The sequence below is a fragment of the Anastrepha obliqua genome, chromosome 5 (assembly GCF_027943255.1).
Source record: "Anastrepha obliqua isolate idAnaObli1 chromosome 5, idAnaObli1_1.0, whole genome shotgun sequence".
Classification (NCBI taxonomy): Eukaryota; Metazoa; Arthropoda; class Insecta; order Diptera; family Tephritidae; genus Anastrepha; species Anastrepha obliqua.
The window spans coordinates 7965009-7985067 of record NC_072896.1 but is presented as its reverse complement, the minus strand read 5'-3'; the positions used below and the strand labels follow the sequence as shown (position 1 = coordinate 7985067).

Genomic DNA, 20059 nt, shown 5'->3' with positions numbered 1-20059 from the left:
GACTATCTGAGGTAACTTCTAACAATATTTTGATATTTTGGTTTTTATCACTTTGTCTTAAAACAATGCGTGGGAGATAGGATCTTAATTCCGTGCCTAAAATAAGAACCTCGTATCAGACACTTTTGACACTTTCACTATTAATGGATCAATAATTCATGAGTTAATGATTTTTAAAAATTAAAAGTTCATTAAATTTTAATGTAGACTTTTTCTGGCCAAAAGTGAAAAGGTCGTATCAGACATATGATATCTCGGTCTGGTTATTCACGCTATAAATTCTGCAGAGCAAAAGCTTAAACGACTGAAACGACAGCTTTCATCGAAAGTGGCACACAACATCGTCGCTTTAAAGCTGCTGTATTCAATCTCCGACAGTTTCTTAAAAAAAAACGTCGTTGTACGGTGATGTGCTGTGGCTTTTCATGGATGAGATTGGTATTCCGCACAACAGTGATCTACCGAAAATTGTAGTCTGACCTAGGTTCTAAAAGTCCCGAAAATTCTGTCGGCCTGTGTTTTCGAACTTCATAAGCAAAAGTACGATTATTTGATAAGCTGTGTGGCCATCTTGCTGGTATCAAAGGTCTTACAAGTTCAAATTCGAAATGTCGACTGCCCTTTACCCGAAGTGGTATTTTCAGTAGCCTTTTCGAAAACAAAATATTAAATGGGTCAATGTTACTATAAATGCAAAATGTATACCAAATCATAAAGGTTCTGCGTATGCAGAGTAAAAAAAAAATCAGTTAATCAAAGTCAACAACAAAAATTAAAGACTAGGATAGATTAATGTAAACAAGGTTACTAATCGTAAATAAAGGGGAAACAACTATTTTGTAAGCAAATAAGTGCAGCAAAGTTGTATACACAATTTCATCAGTTCAGTCTGTCAAATTCACTGAGAGCCGAGTATTCTTATAAAATACAGAAAGCAAAGTTGTCACCAACATCAAACTGCTAATCGACTCTCAACAATGTTGAAGAAATCAGCTGATTTGTTGATGTCATAAATTACTCTCCGAACAACGTTTGATTGGAAGAGTGTAAGAATATATGCGAAGTGAGTATGCGCAAAAGTGGCGTCAACTCACCTATAACGTAGCATCCAAAATTACCCTTAAAAATTTTATTCTGATGACCAAATATTGTCATGGTGAAAAGTAAGGCAAACATATTTAAGGTAGTACCATTCGAGCAACAACAACATTTTATATTAGAACTGTTAATGGAAAGAAAATAGAAGTATGGAATGAATGGCAAATATATCAAATTGGTTTATATCGCATTCACAATACAACAACAACTTTCCGTCATTCCGTTTTACTGACATTTCTAAATGAGAGAAAATTGAAAAACAAGCTATCAACTCTAATCACACTACCTTCTATAAATACGCCTTGCTGAAAAGAACTCAGAGGTGTGACCAACATCAGACCGTTAATCGGCTTTCAGCGATTTTGAAGGAATTAGCTAATTGGCTGACATAAGCGAGATCATAACAGCGATTTGTGTACAAAAAAAACTGAGATTGTGTTGGGGATATACGAAAAAAATCAGCACAGACTTCGCCAATGTTACATCGTTCCCGTTTGAACAAGGAGTGATTGACGAGTGTGTGAATGCGTGTGAACTGAGCGGGCAGAAATCTACTGCCGAGTCCCCGGTAACGTAGCAACCGAAGTTACTCGCTCACTTTCGGTTTTTACTATAGCTGAAGGTCAAACCTGATAAATCTACCATTATTGGCAGAATTCTGCTGTCGATGATGCCGATGATGTGGCAGCCGAAGTTACTCGCACAATTTTGTTCTTCACTAAAGCAGATGACCAAACCTGGAGTAGCGCATCAGCGAACTTCGCAATATTTTCGTATTCTTTCAGCTGATTTCAGTATTTCACGATGTGATTCGATTGCTTAACTACTTTTTTCAATATTGGTAGTCCAGAGTTTGAACGAGAAACAGCTATCAAATAATTTTGTTTTTAGTATCCTCTACTTGGTCCACCCTATACATATGCACAAAAGTTTGGAGTATACATATGTACTTATACATATATTGTAAATGTATTTGTGTGTGCATTCACGACACTTCATATCACTCAACGTCTTTCTATGTAACATTAATTCCGTTTGCTTTGAAATTGTTTTTATTTATATTACATTCAAGTGAGAAACAGTTCGCTTTTGTTCTTCGCTCCCCATTTATTGTCTATTGTTTGTATTTTTCACTGCCTTTCCTAGTTGTCTAGGAAATCGTAATAAATTACACAATTTTCTAATGTCATTTTCATTTACTATTACTGCTTTTTGCACACACACATATACATGTATTGTATTTGTTTTATTATAATGTCTTTATATTCACTTTTATTTTTTGCTGCCTAACTGGCAACTCATTTTGCAATTGTGACTCGTGTTGTTTATAACTATTTACTGTATGGTGATTGTGCAATACGTACAATAGACAAGCCTGAACGGCACACATCCATTCATATGTATATGTAGATAAATATATGTATGTGTATCCGTATAAATATAGAAGTAGTTACTAATAAACGTAAAAGCATTTCCTACTCGAAGTCACCGTGACCGCTGTCATGGTGAGCAATAATTTCCATATGATTTTATTTTATTTATTCATTTGTACAAATATTTCAAAACATATTTACATATATGTATGTACGTATGTATATATGTATGTATACTTTTGCGCCTTTGTTTATGAGCGTTAGAAGTCTCTGATTTGAATTGATGGCAATTGCTCTGATTAGCATTAAGTACACATTTTTATGGCTCTAAGGGCTTTAAGATTTTATAGCTTAACTGGTGATAATTATATAGCCTTGTGTAACTAGATTCTTAAATCTCGAAGTATATTAATATTGCAAAATAATATAAAGCGATATAGCAGTCTTTTTGCATCTGAAACTCGCCCTTACTTCGTTTGTCCAAAACAACTTTAGTGTCGCTTTTCACATTAAGAGCATGAAAGTGGCGAGCTCACTTTACTCCACATCTGCACCTTCCGAAGGTTGTGATAAGAAATCTATAGACCTCTTCTATTCGCCATTTCCCCGATCGCTATTTCTATGTTCAATTCACTTGGCGAAAAATTTCCATGCGAAAGCAACAAGAAAGTTATTGAGTAAGACTCGCCGCTAGCGAGCATGGCTATTGCTCTTTAGCTTGCTTTATAACTTACTGTCGTACAAAAAAACACATTTAATTTAAGGCAGCTCCCTTCCCGCGTTGCCAACATACATATATATGTTCATTTCTACCAGTTGCTTCATCTATTCGCCATTTGCTAACTCTTGGCGAAAAGAAGAGGCCTTATGTTAAAACAGAAATAAGAGAGGGACCACAAATTATCATTATTAATTCGTATCTTTGCCTTACCATTACTGACCTGCCATGTCATTGCTTGACAACTCACCTTGAGTCTTTTGAAACGAGCTCGATGAACTCATTTCTTTAGCACCATTTGCAAATATATTAAAATTGCATGGCAGCAACTGCACACATGTCAGGAAAACAAGTCAAAACACGCGAGTAAAAGGTGTTAAGGGACGACCTCTAAAAGTTCTAGACGTCGGGTTACTAAATTAATGGAAATAGTATCTCGAATACAAATAGCACTAGAGTGGCGTTTTGATCCATAATGTAGACCATTACTGGCGAAACATTTCACTATTTAAAGGAAGAAAAACCATCTACTGCCATCTAGTGCTGTTGATGTAGTTTAGAAGAGAAACGGGATCTAGGCTGAAGAACTGCCTGAAGCTATCCCCGATAGGTGCACTAAGAAAACTCAAGCGCCTAGCCACCAGTCTCGGATATTTGCAAAGCAACTGTTGAACAGTCTCTTTCTCTGCAAAGATGGTTGTACGGAAGACCGAGCTTCTACGCGTGAGATCCGATCACCCAGGGAGCTTGGAAATTAAATGGTGAGGGATCCCTAGGACTTTAAGCGTCCTGCTTCTGTCGGCTGGGGCCAAAGAGTTTTTGAGATAGCACACGATAAGATAGAACTGCATCTGTCTTGCACTATTTTAAGAAAGAAAATGTGCAATTTCCCTTTAACAACGGACAAGGGGACACCGATGTCTGAGAAGGGAACAGCTGAAAACGGTTCTGTCAACCCCTTCCTGGCAAGTTCATCGGCAATTTCATATCCTTCTATGTTTCTATGCCCAGGAGGACAAATAAGAGAATATGGAATATGGTAATATTCTATTGCAGGCATTTCTTCCTGCGTGTAGTCATGACGTGATATTTGCAAATCATATGCATAGTTAGGGAGTTTTGATTGTTCCCAACTATTATGGCTTTAAATGCAATGAATTACCTAAAACATTTATACTCAATTACACACACATAGTACGTATGGCTGTATGTAGTAATTTTTTTAGTACATATATACGACAATGTTGTCAATGCTATGAAATAAGAAAGTGGAGAAAATTTCTAGTCTTCACGCAACAATGACAAATGGTTTTTACACCATTGGGTCGTTGATGGTTTGGGTGTAACGCTCATTTTAAATGAGTATTGCCACCTATTTGCATTTAAAAATTGATAATTTTTTCAAAAATAGATGAATATCAAAACAAATATTTTTAAGAAAAGTGTATTTTCGAAAAAAAAAAATTTTTTCATAGCGTTGCCACCTGAATTTTAATGCAAAAATAGCAACTAATCACAAATTTCACTTGAATAATAAGGTATCAAATGAAAGGTGCTAAAATAAAACTTAATAAAAAATATATTTAACCGGTGTTGCCACATGGTTTTTGTTACAAAACTAGGAACTTGTGACATACTTAATTTTATTTGTAAAAAATATATGTGCATAGTACAATATTACAATAGAATAATATTTTTAAAACAAGTTACCATCTATTTAAAAAAATTAACTAAAAGCTAATAAAAAAAATGTCTATTAGAGGTTATTTTATGAATATCAAACGAACTGTGTTCAAAAGAATTATTAAACTTTTAACTAAGTTTTTTCCCCGTATCGCGTTGCCACCTAATTTTTGGGATATTAAAACATTGATTCCAATATATTAATTGCAAAACCTTTAAATGCATACGCATATGTACATAGAACATTAAGTTCTAATTAAATTTTTTCTGTGTGGCGTTGCCACCTAACTATTCACGCGAAAATTTCAAATAATAGTACAGATGAATTATTTATTTGGATGTGTTTGAGAACATTTTAATAAAATATTATTTTTTTGAATGGCGTTGCCACTTTTTTTAAATTAGAAAGTATAGAAATTACTTCGTAATACAAAGTAAAAAAAAAACTGCTAAAAACAGAAATTGGTTGCTTTCACTTTCTTTTCCTTCAATGCTGTTGAATGTAGGAGTGTACAAGCAAAGCCGCGTTTACCAGCTGGTTGGTTGTAGTATATTTTTAAAAACATAACACAATCCAAAAATAATTGTTTTACATATTGTTTTTAGACTAAATTATACAAAATCATGTATACTCTTTAATTACTGGCCACAACTCATCAAGCGCAATGAATACCCTCTCTCGCTCCCTCTCCCACTTGAACCAATTAAGTCAATACTTCACAATTTACCAACACTATTTACATATATAAAAAAATGAATGATATTACAAAATGATTGATGTGCATATTTACTAAAAAACAAAAATCAAATAATCAAACTAAGCGCATCATAATGAACTCTACACCAGTCACTTAAACTGGACCACCAGCATCACTTAAACTTCATTCGTTGCTCATTGCAGAGCGTTGGTCGCCTCCTACCAAATAAACGCGCTACAGTGATAAAAAGTCATTATTTCTTCTTTTTTTCTATGAACATTGAAATACAGTTGCAATTAATCATCATTTAAAGCCGTAAAACTGAAGCTGCAAAAGAAAATTGAAAAACTTAAATCGACAAAAAGGTCAAAAGAAAGAAAATGTGACAGTGGTAATTACGAATACTACGGCGACTTCGACGACGACAACAACGACAATTGCGTCAATTGTGGCGGCGACGTGACGCATTTGATCGATTCAAAAAAGTGCAAAATTGTTAGTGGCGGCATGTCCGCCACAACTCGACCTCCCCTTTCTCCAGCAACTACACCGCTTTACGATGGCTATGCGACCATACGTTCGCGTGGTCTCTATCGTTCTCGTTCCATACGCGCCGCCGAATTGGAAGCAGAACTCAATGGCACTAACACGAATGCCAGCAATAGTGCCACTGATATGCGACGCCCAACCTTGGTGGAACGGCGTCGTACACTTTCACTGAAAAGCGATTACAGCCAGTGTTCTTGCTGCTCGGGCAACAGCGGAATTTGTCAGAATGCTCAACGTTTGGGTAGAGCCAATAGCACTACCAGCGGCACGCTAAGCGCAACCACACCGAGTGTTGCAGAGGAAATATATGCAAGTCGGCCTGTGGCGAAAGCCGTGAAAGCACCAAAAATTGGTGATATGGAACCACTCTACGCCAGCACACATGCACGGTCCGCTGGCTTTCGTCCACTCTCAAATGCGTCTTCCTCATCTGGTGGTGGCGGCAGTAATGGTGGTGGCTGTCGTGATAGTGCGATTGACTCAACTGGCTCTGGCAGCATTGCAGTCGAATATCATAACATGAAAAAGAACTCCCGTTTCTCATTGGATTCACTACAGAGCAGCGCCACACCGAAAACGCCTGACTACACTGCGGTCGAAGATGAGAACATCTTCTTGTATACCGCACCTGAAAGTCCCAAAAGACGCTTAGATAGCACAAGTACACGTCACTCTTATGGTGATTCAGAACGCTGCTACTCGCCTATATCCACGAAGAACTCTTTCGAAATACAAGACATCACTGTGCATAGTGGTCGCATTTCTGGTGACTTTTCGCCCTCAAAGCTACGCCGTTCATCAACACGCAGCAACACCTCCAACACTAGTTCGCACTATAGCCGTACCAAGTCGCTCATTGAGAGTTCACGTCCGTCCACCTTGATGACAAACTCCTATCATCGCAGTGAAAGCGAGAGTCCGACTTACGCTGGTCGTCCACCACTCTCGCCCAACGCGCCGCCTACACCCGTGCGGCGCGAAAGCCTTTATGCCAAACCAAAGATTTATGCCATGTACACGCCAACAGTACCACCAACGCCAACTTCACTCTCACGCCCGACTAGTCCATGCCAGAGTCCGACGAAATCGCCATTACGCTCGCCCATAAATAGCGCCACGTATCAACCACAACTGCCAGCGCTCTCGACGCCGCAACGCAGCACTAGCGCCGAAATACTCGAACGTTCACACACTAGTCATTCCCTGAACACGATTGATCAGGATGATATGCCAGCAGTGCCCAATGCCATGCCCGTGCTGCAGAATGCCGTCGATCGTCGTTACCATACACTGGGCCATATGCGCGTTCAAAGTATGGGCACTGGATTGTATCGCTCCTACGATTCCTCGCCTATGGGTTCCATGTTGAACATGATGGGTGGCGTTTACTACTCAGCGTATGCAGGACGTCAACATCATTCTATGCTGCATACGAATAAATCAGCTGGGAATATCTATGCATCTGCAGATGATGCAGTAGCAGACCTAAATCGACTGGCGCCAGAGTACATTGATCCATTGGACTTTAAAATCGGCTGCCAAACGACGCTGCGCAGTAAACCAGTGATTCCTTGGTACGAGTTGGCTATAAAGCGGGATTTGAAGCGGCAGTCTTGCCCACCGATTACTGGGAGTGGTTTGACGAACGGCAGCAATACGCTCAGCATGAGTCGCAGCACAGACAATAAGGTTAATCATTTATATTTCTTTGTTTATTACCATTTTACTACAAATTACTTTAATTTTTACAATATTTTGATGGACTACTTGTACCCCTCTTCGCATCGAACATTTTTTTTAACCTGCCAATGGAGTCTAATCCATTAAACATTTCAGTTCATTGTTTACTTGCTCTTAGTCGGGTAGTTATTTCAGATTTATGAAAGCACAAATATCAGCAGGAAATGATTACGGTTATTCCGGATCTTCATTGGTAATAGGTCTGTATTCTAAGAAAATATTAGGTATATGAAATCAGAATGTAAAGAGCCGTCTTCGATCTTTTCATAACTTTCTTTCGGCTGTTAAACGCCAAAGTGGTTCCCCGTAGTCGTTTTTAAAGTCGATCAAACAGAAAAAAAAACGCAGGGAGCCATGAAAAGGCTTTTCATAAAAATCACTTGCCGTTCAGGATCGGCTTACATCTTTAGGTCCCTCCATTTGTGGAACAACACCACGATGCACGCCGTAAATAGGAGGAGGAGCTCGGCCAAACATTGAATAGAAATGTACGCGCCAATTATAATAATAAAAAATTATCCATTATTAGCCACATTTTCTCATTTTTCCCATCACATTCGGACGAATTCCTGATTTTTTGAGTCGATCCACAAATCAATATAATTTTTTAGTATAATGTGAAGTGCCGCTCAGGGCAGGTTGCTATGTACCATCGAGTGGAATAGGTGATAATCGGAAGGGGCCAATGTCTGGTGAATACACGGCGGGTATCGTGGAACTTTCCAATTCGGTGTTTCCAAATAGATTTCAACGGACACCGCAAAAAGCAGGCGAGCGCGTCTTGTCATGTAAAAGAATAATTTTGTCGTGCCTGGAGTAGTAGTGAGAGCATTTTTCTTGTTGTACTAGGTTGGAACTCATAAGTAGGAAAATACGTTTTTTCGCAATTAAAGAAGTAAATCAACAGTTCTCGCAAAAAACACCTATTCAGCACAAGGCTTGCCACTTTTACATACAAAAAAACTAATGCTGTCATTGATACTGAAGTTTGTGTAGTTCGCAAATACCCAAACAATCAATATTTTACTTTATTTTTCTTGATTCACCCGATAACCGTTTGCGCTATTTTGACCGAGTTTAACAAAGTGCGTCAGTCGTTTCTTTTTCGTGCTACACAAGTGAAGCCAAGTCCGTCTCCACCTGATCTTTCTCACACAGAGGAGGCCGTCCTCTTCCTCTGCTACCACCAGGTGGTACCGCATTAAATACTTTCAGAGCCGTAGCTTTTGTATCCATTCGGACGACATCACCCAGCCAACGTAGCCGCTGGATCTTTATTCGCTACGCTATGTCTATGTCGGCGTAAAGCTCATACAGGTCATTGTTCCATCGATACAAAGGTCTAAAACTCTTCCATAGAATCTTTCTCTCAAACACTCCACGAGACGCCATCCGGGTTGCCATCGTCCAAGCTTTTGCGCAAGAATATTTTACTTTACATTTGACATTTTTTGCGAAGCTTTCAAGTGGAACCATCCTTTGTCAAGCGGTGAAAACTTATTTATTCACTTAATACAATTTAGAAGAATCCTCTCCAAAATTTGTCTGGATATACCATGGATATTCACCATATTCATCCACGTATGACCTCATTATTTTATTATTCCCACATGCAACTGCTATGTTCCTACTAACCGTCATGCGAATGTAGTACCTTTCCGTCCTAACCGCTATGTATATTCTATATGAAATCTAATTCTAAGGTTTCATTACAAATTTCTCCAGAATGTCTGCTCACTGCGGCTTCACATTTCCTTGTGAACTTCACCACCGCCGTAGTCAACTGTCATTTGCCGTTATTTAGCGTTTTAAGTTGGAGTAGCTGTAGCCTCAGCAACAAGACGGCCGCAGCCCCTGCCTACCATATCTGGCTTGATTGATTTAATAAAACTTGAGCGTACTTACCAACCTACCTACCACTTTGTTCAACATGTTGCACACGTTCACACATCATCCGCACAAATAACCGCTTCGCGCATTAACTAAATGCAAGTGCAGTGAAAGATTAAGTAGCTGCAGGGGAAAGCGCGCAAACATGACTTGAATGAACGAATCTGAAAGGAATACTTGCATAGTTAAAGCAAAGCGCATAATTAAAATGACAGTTGTGCGTAAGAGGCGAACGGATGAAAAGTATGTGTTAGTAATGCAAAAGACTTGTAATATGACTCGTAATAAGATTTACGATCACTACTCTAAATAAACAAAAGCTTTACTTTTGTCCAGTGACTCATGTGGAGGTGGTAACTGAACTGCTAGACTATTTGAGATTGTCAGAGGAATGAGAACCTTCACCGGAGTCTCATTCTAAAGTTAACTATTAAGGACCAAAAGTTATGTATTTTCCCCTTTCACACAAAATTTTTTGAGAATGCTGCTTTAGTAACAACAGTAACACAACTATTGTTGCCCTAGTCACTATTAATTCGCGTCCTTAAGATTTCTACTCATATGCAACCCTTTGGCAAGTTAGAAACACATAGCTATTTTTTTCATAAAAATATAGTTCGTAACGCAAAAAATAATAACGCAAAGTTTCAAACTTTGTACACAATTTTTCAAAATTTCCGTTGGGCATCCGGGACTGACCAGATTTTTTCGACCTGAATTTCACATATTTCTATTATATGTTAGCTAACGACTTGAGTTTTTTTAGCTCCCTAAAATTTAATTTTCTAACGATTTATGGACATAACCTTTTAAAAAGGATCCTGGAACAGAACGAAAAAAGGCCAGAGCTGAGTGTCCAGTCGCTGGCTTTAAAGGTGTCCAACGAAGCGTTAACATTTTAACCAGAGTTTTTCTGTGTATGCAGTTTTATAGCTTATTGAATTTTAGTATCACAAACTGCAAGTTTCAAATGTCTACAAAATACTGTTAACATTGACAATTTTTTTTACGTGACTAGACTTTTTCTTCCATACAAAAACACTTCGGACATATAAATACTTTAGTATGCCTTTTCGAGGAAAACTGCATACCCAGAAGATTTCTAAAGATTTCGGTAAAAAAAAGTTGAAAGTTTTGATGAAATTTTGAAAAATTAAAAAAAAAGTAGTACGAGCTATATTTTTTGTGTGAAATATATTACAACAAAAAATGTAGTGTGTTGATAATTTTGCAGTAGGGTGTGCATAGGGGGTGATAAGAAACCGTAAAAGTTCCTATTAATACTTTTCGACATAGTCTCCTTTTAGGCTTGTATACTTTGTCCAGCGCTGTTCTAGTTTGTTGATCCCTTCCGAATAATAGCCAAGTCTAGAGAATAGGTTCACTGTGAAACGAATAGAAATCCTATTTCCATTAATTTTGCGACCGCGACTGCTGAGGTGTGACTCGACTTCCTCGATTTAAACGAATGCCAAGCACAAAGATATTCTCCGATCTGGTTGAAACTGGGTATTTGTTCTTCCAAGAGATGCTACTAAATAAAGATAGCCTCGATATGCGTCAGTAGTGTCATCCCTCTAACTTTGCACGGACATTTCAAATAACCCTCGTAAAATTTAATTTCTATGGGGGTCTCTACCGACTTTTCAAAATTAGAATGTGTTTTAACACCACTCTAACTGTGCTCAAGCCTTTTGAACTAGCTAAGGTATACCCGCTGTACTTACTACTTACATGTAGGTGAGTTAATCAAAAAGAAAGACACTACTCTTATTATTGATGGAAAGAAAGTTGTGGGTCCATAAACACCAAATCTAATTTGTAAGTTCAGACGAGCTTTTAATTTACTGATTGCTGATAGAAAAGAAACTTGCACCTCTTTTTTCCATGATATTATAGTATATTACACTGTACAACATTTTTGAAGTCATCGAATGTGCACTCCGTTTTGACTTCAGTTTCTGAGAGTACTTGTCACAACTAACAAAATTGCGCTTGGGTTTTTTTGTATTAGCTCGGATTCCAATTTTATAGTGTTTTGAATATATTTTATCTAAAACTTTATTTTGAGCACTTTCTTCAATGAAAATGTAATTTTTCTCACTTCTATATCGCTTAAACCGATTGCAATTTTATTTTCCTTTGTTCAACATAAATGTAGGTAGAGACTACAAAAAAATCTGTTAAAAAAACTACATCAAATGCCTTAAAAATGAAAAAGTAGAGAGAAGTTAATGTCTATATAATAGTCTAAGCAATCAAAATTTTCTTTTTTCTTTTAAATATTGTAAAAATGATTTGTATCAACAAAAATTAGTGTATTTAAACAGTGTTAATGTGTATCCAGACTACTATTTTAGTGTGAATACTTTTAAAGAATTTCGAATTAAAAACAATATTTAAGGAATTTAGTCAAATTAAACATTTTTGACGATAGATGTTATCAAATTTTTCATTCGGTTTTACTATTACTATTACTATTAATATACTACTCAACGCTCTTTAATCATCAACAAATATTTACTCTTTAATTTTAAGGTTTATTATTTCATCTTATAATAAAAAGTTTCCATTTATTTTACTACTATTTTATATTTAAAATTTAAGATGTTACTTTGTGAAAAACACAATGTTAGTTAGCGTCCATTGAAAGCGAAGTGGACCTTCTCGATTTTTTCACTGGTCGTTCACATTGATGGTCTGAATCTGCTTCTTCATCTAAAGTTGATAAAACATTTAAGGGCATATTTCTTTCATCATGTCCTTCAAATCTAGTGTCTTCGGTACCTTTATCTTCATATTGAGATACCTTATGACTCCACCAACACACTTCAGCAAGTAATGCATCCAGTCTTTTTCCTTTGTAGCGTTTTTCCATTGGCATGGTAACTTGATGAAAACGTTCTCCTTGTTCGTCTGATTCAGTAGGCAACTGTTTTAATTTCAATGTCATGGATGCTTTGATTTCACGAAAATAATGGAGCATTGTTTTCACCAATTCCTGTGCCTTGTCTTGCTGTACACGATTTTTTCCTAAAACTTCCTCGATTACAGCTTTCAGTGCGTTCCAAGCTTTTCGGAAATTGTCTTCGATGAATTTCTTAGCAATTCCCAATTTTATATGGAGTGGTGGCAATAGTATATCTAAATTTGGTAACCAATCGGGGTCTTGAAAATTTGATGCATTTGTTAAACTGTTTGTTGTCATCCAAGCAGACAAAGTATCCAGACTTGGAGCTTTAGGGGGTTCGAAATCAGCAGACAGTGACACTGGAAGGGAAGCAGTGAGAGCAGCAATATATTTTTTGTTTCTTAACTTTTTTTTATTATTCCCAGCAGAGAAATTGATACACGCATAGCATCTGGATTCTTCATGCCCGTTTGAGTCTTTTACCCAGATTACGGGCTTGGAAAACTGCAACTTTGCTCTTCGTCCATGTAACCAATGTTAAAGATTGCTATAGCAAACATTACATACTGTATTTGGCGTAAAATCTTCACCACTTGTATCAAATTCATCGAAATATTTCGTATAGGCCAATTTAAATTCTTGAGAAAACAAATTTTTTCGTTCTTTTCCTTCAATTTTAGGCACTATATGACCACACACATAACAGAATTCATTTATTTTCGGGCACTTGTTATTTTCCATTTTCACAATAGAATTTCTTAATAATACTAAGTACTAATACAAGTGCACTAAGTACAGAAAAAAGATGTTAAAAAAAAAGACGAAAAAAATATCTTAGTCGATGAGTTGCAAATTTTTTCTCTCTTTTCACTAGAGCAGTAAACAAACCGTTCCGAAAAGCTCTTTTCGTACGTGATGAACACTGTACGTACTGTACTTTATGTAGCAACTACTTATAATAACGAACTCAACTGCTTGGTAACAAAAGCACGGGAAACATTAATGACAAAAGGTTCGAAAATTGTTAATTTCTCGATATTTGTTCAATTTTAAAGCATTAGATACAGCTTCAGCAAACAACTTGTTCGACACTTTGCCTCCTCAAAGAGAAAACATTGTGATGGTGTCAATTTTTGATTTTCCAAAAATAGTTTGAATCAAATCCTTCTTATCTAAAAATGAAGTGTACGAAGTTTTAAGCAAATTTTTGTGTGTGTTTGTGTGTGACACTTTTTACTAAACCAAATATTTAGAAAACGATTTCAATGAAATTTTGTCAGAGTTATTGCCCTCAAAAAAATCTAGAAACGAAAACAGGAATTTTAAGAAATACTAAATCAACAAATTGTGAGCAGATTTTTGTCGCAAAAATAATTTTTGTCTTAAAAATAAGTTTTCTATAAATTATTTATTTATTCTAAAAGAAATTTTAATTAGTAAGTCAAAAAATTAAATTCCTTGAATAGAAACGAATCGATTGACTTATATAAAGTGTATATTTTACCAAGAACTGTGAGAAGAATTACGTTTTCTTTAAAAGAAAGACTGCTCAAAATCAAGTTTCAGAGGAAATATTCATGACGCAATAAAATTAGAATCCGAGCTAATCTAGAAAAACCCAAATGAGATTTTGCTAGTTTCGATAAGTACTTTCAGAAACTGAAGTCAAAATGGAGTGCACATTTTATGTGTTGCACTGTGTTATCATTCCAACAGTATTCTCAATAATATAAAAATTTCTTGGATAGCTATATACACACTGCCCCCTTTGTTCATACCGGAGTTTTAAATTCTTTCATTACAATCAAAATCAAACTTAAGCTATAGCTGATCACTGAGTTGGCTATAGCAAACTTACCAGTTTAACTCTCCGCTAAGACTACAAAAAATTTGCTGTCAGTGAATCTATGAGAACTCGAAAAAAGTGCTGCCAAACTCAATTATTAAATGTTGATGTTTTTCCTCCCGCTGTAAAACAAATCTTAGTTTAAAAAAATCATTCCAGAGTATTTCTTTTTACATTTATTTTATTTTATTTTTTTTTTTTGTGAATAAAATGGACTATTTTATATTTTATATAATAATATTTTATTTTATTTAATAATATTTTTGAGTGAAGAAGGGAGCAAAACTTAAGAGTACTTCAAATGTGGCGGAAACACTTCTTCTGCTTCAAAAGTGGTGAAGAAGCCTTTAATCCTTTAAAAATAGTTGACAAGGAAAATTCTTAGCTATTAAAATATATAATTTTTCACGTTTTAAATTAAAAATTAATAAATTTAAAAATCGTCGATAGAATAAATCAGCATTTTTGGTTGTGGTTGAGGTGCAAAATAAGGATAATTCAAATGTACCGAAATCGTCGTCAAGGAAATTTCTTAAACAAAAAGCGAAAACAAAAAACAAAAAAAAAAACAAAATTTTATTTAATTGCATACTAGCATTTTATTAATTAACCGTGCTTTCATAAATATATGTACTTCAAAAAAAATCCGCTATTCCCACTAAATTTTATTTTGCAACTTTTCTCCGACAACCGAAGCACGTCGTAACAAATTCTATGAAAAATCTGCGAAATGGCGCCACAAAAGAACTCAGTGAGGCCTTTCTACGAATTTCGAATTTGTGCGAACTCACTAAAATCCAGTGCCAGTATAAAATAAAACAGTTGTTCCTTTTAATTCAGGTAACATTACAAAAACTTTCTACATCCCCCCATCTCCCCTCGCATAAACTATCATATGTGTGTGTGTGTGTGTGTGTATTTTTCCAAAGCGTAATTAGCAACTTTTTGCAACAACTGTGAACTTTACCCATCATACAAATGGCGCTACTGTCTGTCTAGCCGCCACATACCAAATGCGTCTAATCAAAGTCAACGCGTTGCGCAAATAAAGTCACCTAAACAATGATTACGCGGCCGTAGTGAAAAGTTCCAGGCTGACACAATGTCAACAACAGCGGCTCAGGAAAATCCAAATTCGGCCGTTTTTAGAGCGTCTAATGCATTCGTAGCGTTTTTGGTTTTGCGTTACATGGAGCCCGGTAGACCTTTTCGGCTCACACTTACTTTTCATGCAGGCACGCACACGCATGCAGCCATGAATTGGCATTTTTGTGAGTGTGTGTGTACATCTGACTATTTTTGTCAGACTGATGAAAAAATTGTGCATGTTGGCCTTTTAAGGTATTTTGTCATATTCATGTATTAATGTTTTCTCGCGTTTTAGAAACTTTTCATGGGAAAATTGATTTGAAAGGTAAGACTTGATTTTAGAAACAATTAACGACCGTTTTGAGCAGAAAAGGAATATATGTACATATGTACATAAATAGTTACGTGTGTAGAAAATTAAGTAAGTTTTCTTAATAAATGTATAAATAGTTAATCCCGATTTTTTTTTTTTTTTTTTGTTGTGAAGTTCGAGTCCAATTAGAAATGACATTACAACTGTGGCCGCCATAGCCGAATTAGTTGGTGGGTGTCTACCATTAGGAAGTGTACGGGTTCGAAACTCGACTACGAAACACCAACTAATAGACATTTTTTTCCTAATAGCGGTCGCCACTCTACAGGCAATGGCATACTTCCGCGTGTATTTCTGCCATGATAAAATTCCTTATAAAAAACTATTTGCCGTTCAGAGGCGGCATTAAACTGTAGGTCCCTTTATATGTGAAAAAAAACTCAAGAGACACACTAGAAATAGGGGGAGGAGCTCGTTCAAAGAGCAGATAAGCACCAATTATACTTATATACATACATACACACAGTCAGCGCGAAAGGAAAGTGCACACTTCATTTTGAGAGTTTATACTATTTAGTTATTTCTTTTGTAGTTTAAATTATTCTTTGAATTATTCAGCAAAATTTGCTCAAATTTTCAAACTTTTTACTCAGAATTTTTAGAAAAATTTCAGGTGTACAGTTTTATGAATCACTGAATTCTGGTTTAATAAAGTTCAAGTTTGAAGTGGTTAAAAAATCGCGCTGTTTTTTGACATACTTTTTTTTTGCTACCGGTGTTGAGTGTTTTCTTCCATATAAAAAAGTGTTTAATAGGCGTTAAATGGAGAAATGCACAAGACGGCGATAGAAAAAAATTCGCAAAAATCAAAATTTCAAAATTTAAGTAAGATCTGCAGAGCTTGAAGATTAGATAGATTTGTGGGGAGTTGAACAAGTCCAAGCACTCAGTCAGGAGCCTATTGTACTACACCCGGATAGATTTCAATAGAAAGAATAGAGAGATAGGAAAGATAAAATGTGGGCAATAAGACGGAAAAATTAGTTTGAGGTCACTCTTCCACAAATCTCTTCGATTCATTGAAGAATCTTTTGAGATCTGGAAGAGGAAGAGTATGAACTTTATCCATACTCAATATATCGCAACCCAATATCCTCAGTCTGATTCTGGGAAACGCCGGACAGCTACAGAGAAAATGCTCTGCAATGTCGTCATCCTCAAGACAGGATAGGCATATCGGGCTGTCGACGAACCCCATGACATCTATATGCTGACCACAGGCGTTGTGCCCTGTGATTACACCCACCTTTACTCAGGTCCTTTCTGCTGAGTTTTAGGAGAAAGGTCGTTAGTTTCCTGTTTGGTTCTTTCACAAACTACTTGGCTACTCTGCAGGAGCCCAACTCAGACTATCGTTTTCTATGGGTAGACCTCGTGCACTCGTCATTCCATAGTTGAGTCGATGCAGAATTGACACCTAGAAAGGGTTCATGGTCTAGTGGCATATTTTCAGAGCCTTCATTTGCCAATTTATCAGCTAACTCGTTCCCTGTAATACCACAATGTCCAGGCACCCAAATAAGACTAACTTTGTTGTGTTTTGCAATACTGTTCAGTTTTGTCTTACATTCACCGACTAAGCAGCGTGGGTTAGCAAGGGCTTCCAGTGCAGCTTGGCTGTCACTACAAATTCCAATACTGCTACCCCGCCACTTTTTCTCAATTAGCCAGTATGCCACGTTCAAGAAGGCATAGACTTACGTAAATAATACCATGGATATCTGTCCTGTGGTCTAAAGTTCACCCCAATGAGTTTGTGGCTTCTTCAATCGCAGTTATTGTTCGGAATTTGGAAACGTTAGGAGTTTGCTCTTTAGTGAGATGCTCATATCGTGTCAAATCCGCGTTTCGGGGATTCCAGCCTACTGGGGTTGAGGTTGTCGCGGTGGTAAGCCTAAACTCTATATAACGATTATGCGACAGGGAATATTTATCGAGTACTTGAGGCTTGCTCCTAAATACAAAATTAAAAATGTTTAAGGCTCGCGTCAAAACAGTGCTGCTCTTTAACTTAGAATATTGGTTTGAGACGGTTTCTATCACACAAACGTTACAAACCTTTTTTAAAAAATGGATGCCTCAGATAAATTGAAAAAATATGGTGGCTGGATCGCAGAGCTGTAAGTGAAATAGCACATGCCACCTTGGAAGGGAACACGTAATGAAGAAGAAATATCGATCGACCGAAAACAACATGACGAAGGACAAACAACAAAGCGACGAGCAAATCATTCAAACTAAGAGATTTTGCGCGCGATAGAAATAGTTTGAAATCATTTGTGACTAGACTAAGTTCCTAATATGTTTAAATTTTTTGAACATATCAATAATAATAATAAATGAAGTGATCAGATACACATTTAATCGTTTTAACAAACATATTCCTTGAGCTTCAAAAGTGTTGCACATCTTGATATAAAGCGCAATCGTATTACTTTAATGATAGAGTAGGTTTTGATTAAATTTTTAAATTTAAATCGGTCTGATTTCTATGCATTGTTCAAAAAATTTACTACACCCAATGATTTTTCCGAAGCCTTAAAATAGTCATTTTTGAAATATTAGAGGCATTTAGAAACATTTTGAAAATCGGCATTAAAAGAAAGTTAAAAATTCAACAGGCATAGAACATTCAACATTTCAAACTTTCGTAGGTAAACATAGAATCTTGCATCGCCCCACCCCATTACCCTATGTATAGCTATTTTTACCATATGTAAGCATTGCAGAAATTTATGTTTGCATGCAGTTCGTGAAAACTTTTCTCCAACACCACAAAAGTCTGCAGAAACCGCAGCCTACATTGCAAGTCTGTACATATTTGTTGCAAGGCTTTATAAAGAAATCATCAGAGCATCAGTTAGCCACCGACGCAGCAGCACAACTCCGTGAGTTTTCTAGAAAAAGGCAAATGTCAACGCAGATAGAAATTTTTACAGTAGTAAATAGTTGTTAAAAGGAATACATTGTCTATGTTCAACCACGCCAACTACTGCAACCAGCATTTCCCCGATTGAGGGCGCGTTGGAGAGGAATTCGCGAGAAACTGCGCCCGTAGTAGAATTAACACCAACAAGCAGCGCAAATAACGTTACAAATCACCACATTTGGCGGATAATCAGGAAATCTAAATCGAGGCATGCTAACAAATATATGTACGAACATACATACAAACACACACATAAAATACTGGAAAGTAGCAGACGTGCATGGCAATAGATTGCGACACATGCCAGGCATACTCGCACACACTAAAATGTATGTATGTATGTATAGGTAGTATATAGATTTATAGTTAAACCTAAACATAAATATTGATGGCAATAAGCCTATAATGAGAAAAAAAAAACAAATCAAAAAGCGCGGCTGCCGACAAGAATGAGCAACAAAGCAAGTTTTGTGTCAAGTTTACCGAAGCGGCTGAGGGATGAGATGGAGATGGAGGGTGTACAAGTATATGGCATAAAGTGTGTTTGGAAAATGCGTGTCAATGCAGCAGTTTCTTGATTTAATAAGGTTGCCAAGCTGCGCGCAAGCAAAACAAGCTGAACCCTGTCAGGCGGTGATGTGAAATCAGCTTCAGTTTGTGGTCACAAATGCAAAAAAAAGTGTTGCACATTAAGTACATTTCGTTGTAGAATGCGAAGGTGATTTTTTGCTATTTTGAGCGCATTAATTACACTGTGCGACAAAATGGGACAGAAAAAATATAAGAAGAAAAAGTATAATTTAAAACAAACATTTAATTGAAAGATTTCTAACACTGGTAAAGGACTCAAAATAAAAGGGGAAATACCAGTCACTTACAGAATTTCTTCCACTCTATAAAATATAAGGGCGATGTGGTGTTGGAAAGATTGAAAATTTGTACCAGCAGCTTCGTAGGCTGAATTGTGTCGTCCGAATGGATACAAACGCTCTGGCGCTGAAAGTATAATATTTTATGCGGTACCAGCTTATGGTAGCAGAGGTACAGGAAGTCCTTCTCTGCTTTGGAAAAATCAGGTGGAGAAGGACTTGGCTTTACTTGGATACACCAACTGACGCGCTAAGTTTAAGTCAAAATGGCGTAAATGCTTATCGCGCCAATC

The 20059-nt window shown here is 36.7% G+C and overlaps 1 protein-coding gene across 2 annotated transcripts in view; it reads left to right on the top strand.

Annotated features, from left to right (window-relative positions):
• Window positions 1-20059, top strand: part of LOC129247634 (protein sickie) — a 153689-nt gene that overhangs the window by 70436 nt on the left and 63194 nt on the right. For both annotated transcript variants that reach the window (XM_054886836.1, XM_054886837.1), the window contains exon 2: window positions 5861-7808. In XM_054886836.1, the coding sequence (XP_054742811.1) occupies window positions 6078-7808 (1731 nt within the window). In that variant the 5' untranslated portion in view covers window positions 5861-6077. The remainder of the gene's footprint in view (window positions 1-5860; window positions 7809-20059) is intronic.